Below are 7,500 nucleotides of genomic sequence, written 5' to 3' on the forward strand. Positions count from 1 at the left end.
ATTTATGAAAAAAAACCAATTAAGGTACTTTTACATTACTGGAGTATTTAAACATTTTAATAGTTTTTCTTCTACTCCACTACATCTCAGAGGCAAATATTGTACTTTTACTCCACTCTCAATATTTGCCTCTGAGATGTAGTGGAGTAGAAGTAAAAGTACTGAAAATTGGCAATACTCAAGTAAAGTACAAGTACCTCAAAATTGCTCTTACGTACAGTACTTGAGTAAATGTGCTTAGATACTTTACACCACTGGCATTAATGTATGAAAGAAAACACAAAAGAGTAGAGTAATGGAGATAAGCGGTATCAGTCCTGCATACTTTAGTACGTTTTATTAATCTTTCCTCTCTCTCTCTCTCCTCTCCACAGGCCTCCCGGTCTGGCGGGCAGTCCGGCGTTCTCTGACATCTCCCTCATCCGGATCTCGCCCCAGCGGAACCCCTCCGTGGGGGCGGAGTCGCCCTTTCACCCCCCGCACCCCTACATCAACCCCTACATGGACTACATCCGCTCTCTGCACAGCAGCCCCTCCATCTCCGTCCTGTCTGCCGCCAGGGGCCTCAGCCCCGCCGATGGTACAAGTAACAACCTCACTCACTCTCTGTGTGTGTGTGTGTGTGTGTGTGTGTGTGTGTGTGTGTGTGTGTCGTGACCCAAAAGAGACAAAATTGTGATGTCTTCCCGGGACCCAAACTAGTGAAAACAGCTCTACAGAACAGTGAGCTTGTAGATCGGCTATTTTCACTACTTTTTTTTTTAATGTATTTTTTGTGGAATTTGTATATTTTTTTTTAGTAAGAAAAAAAACGAAGACTAAATATATTGAGAATTTCGTCAACAAATAAAGACTAGAGAAAATGTTAGTGAGGGACTAGTGGAGACGAGATCCAGTAGAAAAAAAAGACAAGTCATTTTATGTTTGTTTGCGGCATCTGGTCTGCTGAAAATAGCAGATCTACAAGCTCACAACGCGTCGCATCGCGGCGCGTTGTGAGCTTGTAGATCTGCTATTTTCAGCATGCGACCAAGTGTAAAATCAGCCATTACGACGCCATCAAGGCACCGCCAAGATACATTTTAGTCGACTAAATCAACTGTATCAGTTGACTAAAATCTTATGATATTTAGTCGACTAAAACAAGACAAAAACCTTTCAGAATGACTAAACTATGACTAAATCTCAATGTAAATGTATTCAAAAGACTAAAACTAAATAAAAATTTGCTGTCAAAATCAACACTAGGATGAGTGGATGTGAACGTGGAGCTGGCACAAAGGCCGGCCGCCAACAACTGGCAGAACTTTCTCTGCGCATGACTGTACCAAGCGCGACGCTCATATCTACAGGCCACGTTGTGAGCTTGTAGATCGGCTATTTTCGCTGTTGATCTATACAGCAACGTATATTAGCGTTTAAGCCATACATGGGCCACTGGTGGCCCGGGGGCCACATGCGGCCCCCACTTTCACTTAATGTGGCCCACAGGTTAATATCAGAATAGTGATATATTATTGATTCCAGCTGTTATGATTCCAAACATGCAAACATGACCCGCTTTAATTACTTCTATATTATAGTAGTTTAATGACTAGTATTAAAATTCTAGTCTTTTTTTATGTCCAATGTATTTCTATTTAAGTTCCAAAAGTTAACATAAGTATAACTACATGCATTTGAAATTAAATAAAAATGTTACTTTTTAGGATTCCATAAAAAAAAAAAAAAAAAAAAAAAAAAAAGGGTTCCAATTCAAAAGTAGCAAAATAGCTGATCTACAAGCTCAACGACGCGTTTTGAGCTATTTTTTGCTACTTTTGTGTGACATCGAATGGCAAAGTACAGCACATACTGACATTAGAGGTGTCTGCCCTCTGACAGTATATGCAATGTGTCCCTCTGGAGTGAGTGTGGAAATATAGTGGCCCTCTATATCATCAAAGTTGCATCACCGCTGGTTTAACCCATTAAGACCTGGAACTGTGTCATTTTTCAGATTTGAGCTAAAAAGCATTATTTTACAGTTTGGGCTATTCAAAAATAGCAGATCTACAAGCTCGTAGCGCGGCACCGAGTGCCGCGCTACGAGCTTGTAGATCTGCTATTTTTGAAAAATCGTGAAAATGTGTGGAAAATCTTTGAATATATATATTTTTAAAGCGAACATTTTTAACTCAAATCGTTGCTTCTGGGGGGTCCCTGGAACAAGATATTTTGATGGGGGTCCGCGGCCAAATACATATAATTTTGGGGGTCCTTGACATGAAAAAGATTGAGCACCACTGATATAGAAACATACGTTTTTTCAGAATACTGTTGAGATTTAGGAGACATGTATAGAATCGGCTTCAGGTCTCAATGGGTTAAGCGGTTGAGGATATGGTTGCAGGTTGATCCAGGAGGAATGGATAGTTAAAGCTGTTCAGAGTGTAGCGCTGATGAGTGTCTGTATATCTCTCTTTAATTCCTGCTTCAGACCACAGCAGGTCAGGGGAGAGGTGAGGAGATCCATCTCTATTAACACCCAGCAGTTACACAGATGTTATCCTCTCTCTGTGTGTGTGTGTGTGTGTGTGTGTGTGTGTGTGTGTGTGTGTGTGTGTGTGTGTGCGTGTGCGTGTGCGTGTGCGCGCGCGCGCGCGTGTGTGTGTGTGTGTGTGTGTGTGTGTGTGTGTGTGTGTGTGTGTGTGTGTGTGCGTGTGCGCGCGCGCGCGCGTGTGTGTGTGTGTGTGTGTGTGTGTGCGCACGCACGCGTGTGTTTACACTTACTATAGCACTATACTTGTGAGGGCGGGACCTCCCCACAAGCAGTGGTGGAAAGTACATTTACTTAAGTACTGTACTTTTTAGGTATTTGTACTTTACTTGAGTATATCCTATTTCAAATACTTTACTTCTACTGTTACTTTTATTTCTATCTGGAATCCAAATATTGTACTTTAACTCCACTATATTTATTTGAAAACTTTACTTTCTAGTTACTTTGATTATTATTACAAAACATACATTAAACACTTCAGCCCTATATACATTTTGGCCATTTGAAAATAGCAGATCTACAAGCTCACAATGCGTCGCGATGCGACGCATTGTGAGCTTGTAGATCTGCTATTTTCAAAAGATTGTTTATACATTTAGAAAACTTGAAATGGCACATTCTGCATAATGAGTACTTTAACTTTTGGTAGTACATTTTCTAATTCCGGACTTTTACTTTGAACCAAGTATTTCTATATTGCAGTAGTGATACTTTTACTTAAGTAAAAAAAAAATATGAGTACTTTTTCCACCACTGCCCGCAAGTATGGTAGAATATGAGAAACAAGACATTGAGGTGAATGTTCCTGGTTCCTCACAGGAGAGGGGGGAGGTGGGGGGGGGGGGGGGTGGGTGAGGTTGGAAGGAGGTTAATTCCTTTGATCTGTGATCATCATGTCAGAGACCCCTGGAGGATGCATCACAGTCTACATACACCAGGGGAAGGTTAGAGTTCAAGTCCAGCCGGTTGGTTTAGAGGAAAGAAAGCAGGATGTGGTGGATGGTTGTGGGGGGGGGGGGGGGGGGTGGGTTGTGTTTTGTCCATAATAACCCAAACAAAACAAAAAAAACTGCCATCTCTCGTTTACTTCCCGTATCTGCGTGACGTACTGTAGGCGGCCGTCATTTCTACGGTGGCCTGCATGGGACAGGTGTACTTTCTGAACTAAAAACATGGAGTAGCAGTGTTCAGTTTCTTTGAACTCTTTGAACTGCAGTGTTAATTTTGTCGACTAAGACTAAAAGACTAAAATACTAAGGTTTTTATATATATTTATATGTCGACTAAGACTAAGACTGAACAATTTCAGAAGACTAAAATAGGACTAAGACGAAATGGTGTGTTATTCAAAGGACTAAGACTAGACTAAATCAAAATTTGCTGCAGTGTAATTGTTTTTGACTAAGACGAAGACTAAAAGACTAAAAGACTAAGGTTTTTAAATGGGTAATCCATTGCACAGCTGCGGCCGTTTGAAAGCAGCTTGTTTTTGCCGTAAAGGAAGAGGAACGGAGCTATGAATAGACAATAACATGGACTGTTGCAATGCCGAATAAAGAGATACATCACATGGATGCAACTGGGACGCATCATCAGTGTTGTAGCCTGGGGTCATAGGGTGTTTCGGGTCTCGCAACATACAACATACACCCTCGCCCAGGTGACCCAGCCAGGGTTGATCAAGCCCCGACTTACGTCCCAGTAGCACCCACGGTCAGTCCTATAGGGAAAGACAGGGCCACTCAGTCCGCTTCTCCAGAACTACTCTGCCGGAACTCGGGGGAGGCTCTGGCACGTGGAGGGACTAGGCTCTGTGGTTGGCCTCCTGGCCGGGCTCCTCCTTCGTCTCACCAGGTCCAGGACCTGAGCGCTGTACCAGATCCTCTGCACCATCCCGATCCAAACATTTCCTTCTGGCGTGATGGTTCCTAGGACCGATACCACTAGATTGGGCTGTCTAATGGTATTAGCTCCGCTTGCGGTACGCTGGAATGGAATGGCCCTCCTAAAGGCCTCACCGCGGGTTTGTTGGGCTTCTTCCTCACGGAAGACACAGCATGGGGCGCTAACCCATACTGCTCCCGGGATGCCGTCTACATTCCGGCTGTCAACAGTCTCTCCTGTGGTCACCAAACTATTCCTGGTTGTCACGTAGTCTATAAATTCCTATGAGCCACTATAAATAGAATAACTAATAAAGAGATACATCACATGGATGCAACTGGGACGCATCATCAGTGTTGTAGCCTGGGGTCATAGGGTGTTTCGGGTCTCGCAACATTATGGTCCTTTGAATGTTTTCATTATTTACTTTGGATAAAAAACCTAAACCAGTCCCGGACGGCTGGCGTAGCGGTCCGGGCACCTAGGCTGCTAATGTGTGACTCCCGATCCCCACGACCTTTGCTGCATGTCACTCTCTCTCCCCATTTCCCACTAGTCTACTCTATCTATTAACCCATTAAGACCTGAGGCGATTCTTAAAAATGTTTTCTAAATCTAAAAAAAAAAACGTTTTTTTGAAAAAAAATCTTTAAAAAAAATGTTTCAAGATTTTTTTTAAATAGCAGATCTACAAGCTCATAGCGCGGCACTCGGTGCCGCGCTATGAGCTTGTAGATCTGCTATTTTTGAATAGCCAAAGACATCTAAAGTGACACAGATGCATTCCAGGTCTCCAGGCACGGTGATAAAGGCAGAAAAAGAGGGCACGGTGGCGCAGTCGGTAGCGCTGCCGCTGTCTATCACAGCTAGAAGGTCCCGGGTTTGATTCCCAACGGGGACACTGTGGGCGCTGGGGGCGTGTTCTCTCCTCCGCGTCATCAGTGCCCATACCCTAGGTGGGGTTGGCTAAAGGGCCTTTCTGTGTGGAGTTTGCATGTTGTCCCCGTGTCCCCTAGGCTATAGGTACCCTCACAAAAAAACATGCAGTAATCCTGGAATAACGTGTTCCTTCCACGCGCTACGTCTTACCGGGGAAACTCCACCCTGTCAGGTGACAAGAAGCGGCCTGCTCACTCCTCATGCATCAGCGCTCTCCCCAGGCTGGCAGAGGGAGAGTAGTGCCCAGGATTACATGCTTAGGCAATTGGCACTGGGTGAAATAAAATGTGTTACAAAATTGTGGGATAAATACATTTGAAAGAACAAAAAATAACTACAAAATAATAATAAACTAAACCAATGCCGTCCACTCAAAGCATTAGCGGAACCCATTTTCTTGGATCAAAGAGTCCATTTACTGGGCTTTATAATTGGGCCACCTGGCACGTCCATCCCGTATGCCTATATGGCTGTGCCCGACCCACTTCCTTCCAGTTCCTCTGGCTTGGTGAGAGGTACTTGAGTTCCTGCATTGAGCTGAAGTGTGTCTCTGAAGAGGCAGATAACAGAGGCCATGGTTTCCTCCATGAGGGAACTCTTCACCTCCTGATGCAGGTCTGTGAGAGGCTATGATTAACCCTTTAAGACCGGGGAATAAACCTTCTAAGATTTATTTGGGCTATGCAAAAAAAATAGCAGATCTACAATATGCGGTGAGTGCCGCACTACGAGCTTGTAGATTTGCTATTTTTTTATCGTGAAAATTTGTTTCAAATATTTGAATATATATTATTTTAAAGCCAACATTGTAACTCAAAGGGACCCCCAGAAGCAAATATTGGAGTTAAAAATGTTTACTTTAAAAATATAAATATTTTCAAAGATGTGCACGAATTTGCACAAATGTTCAAAACACTCTATTTTTTTTGGAATAGCCAAAGAAATCTTAAAAATATCACAGATGTGTTCCCGGTCATGACGGGTTAAAGTGCTGGACCCAGAGCCTGTAGCACCAACCTCACTTCAACCTCTCCCCTCAGTGGCGTAAAGTAACTAAGTACATTTACTCAAATACTGTACTTAAGTACACTTTGGAGGAATTTTTACTTTACTGTTTCCCATTTTCTGTACTTTTACTTCTACTCCACTACATCTCAGAGGCAAATATTGTACTTTTACTCCACTACAATTCTTTGATAACTTTAGCTACTAGTTACTTTGTATACATTTTGATTATTATTACAAAACAGAGTAACCACTTCATCCCAATATATATTTCGGCCATTTGAAAATAGCCGATCTACAAGCTCTCAATTTGAATTCCGGACTTTTACTTGTAACAGAGTACTTTTACATTGCAGTATTGATACTTTTACTTAAGTAAAACATTTGAGTCCATTTCCCACCACTGCTACCCCAGCCCCCCCCTGCTCCCCCCCTCCCCTCCCCTCCCCCCACTGCCCCGGTGCACTCTATAAGAACAGGGAAAGTGTCCACTTGACCCCAAAAACTCTGTTCTCTCCAATCTTTTCCATTACCACAAACATAATATGCTCACAGACCGTGTCCTCCGCTGGCTTTCTTGCAGGGATTCACATCACGTATAGTTTCTCTGTAACCCCTCGTGGTTTGTGTTCTGCTGGTTTGGCACAGAGACTCTAAAACTATAACCTCTGTGTTTTAGCCATGAAGTCAGGACTCATTGTGAATAATCCAATCTGCTCATTAAAATGTGATCCTGGCCGGTGACACGGCTCTGAACTATCTCACCACTCTGTGTGTGTGTGTGTGTGTGTGTGTGTGTGTGTGTGTGTGTGTGTGTGTGTGTGTGTGTGTGTGTGTGTGTGTGTGTGTGTGTGTGTGTGTGTGTGTGTGTGTGTGTGTGTGTGTGTGTGCGTGCGTGCGTGCGTGCGCGGGCGCGCGTGCGTGCGTGTGTCAGAGTGACACTCACATTTTTTACTTAAGTAAAAGTATCAATACTGCAATATAGAGATACTCTGTAAAAGTCCGGAATGTACTTGAGTAAAAGTATAAAAGTATTGGCATCAAAATGAACTTAGTACTAAAGAAGTACCAAAAGTAAAAGTACTCATTATGCAAAATGTTTTCAAATGTAAAAAAATCATTTGAAAATA

At 43.0% G+C, this 7,500-nt stretch overlaps 1 protein-coding gene across 1 annotated transcript in view; it reads left to right on the plus strand.

Annotated features, from left to right (window-relative positions):
* Positions 1–330: 330 nt before the first annotated feature.
* The window catches only part of LOC311041198 (transcriptional activator GLI3-like), a gene marked incomplete at both ends in the record, with an annotated part of 35,646 nt that continues 28,476 nt past the window's right edge, over positions 331–7,500 (plus strand). Inside the window, one exon of the mRNA XM_084086102.1 lies at positions 331–610. Within this exon, the coding sequence (XP_083942228.1) occupies positions 331–610 (280 nt within the window). The remainder of the gene's footprint in view (positions 611–7,500) is intronic.

This window comes from Gymnoscopelus microlampas, assembly GCF_963454915.1.
Source record: "Gymnoscopelus microlampas genome assembly, contig: SCAFFOLD_149, whole genome shotgun sequence".
NCBI classification, from domain to species: domain Eukaryota; kingdom Metazoa; phylum Chordata; class Actinopteri; order Myctophiformes; family Myctophidae; genus Gymnoscopelus; species Gymnoscopelus microlampas.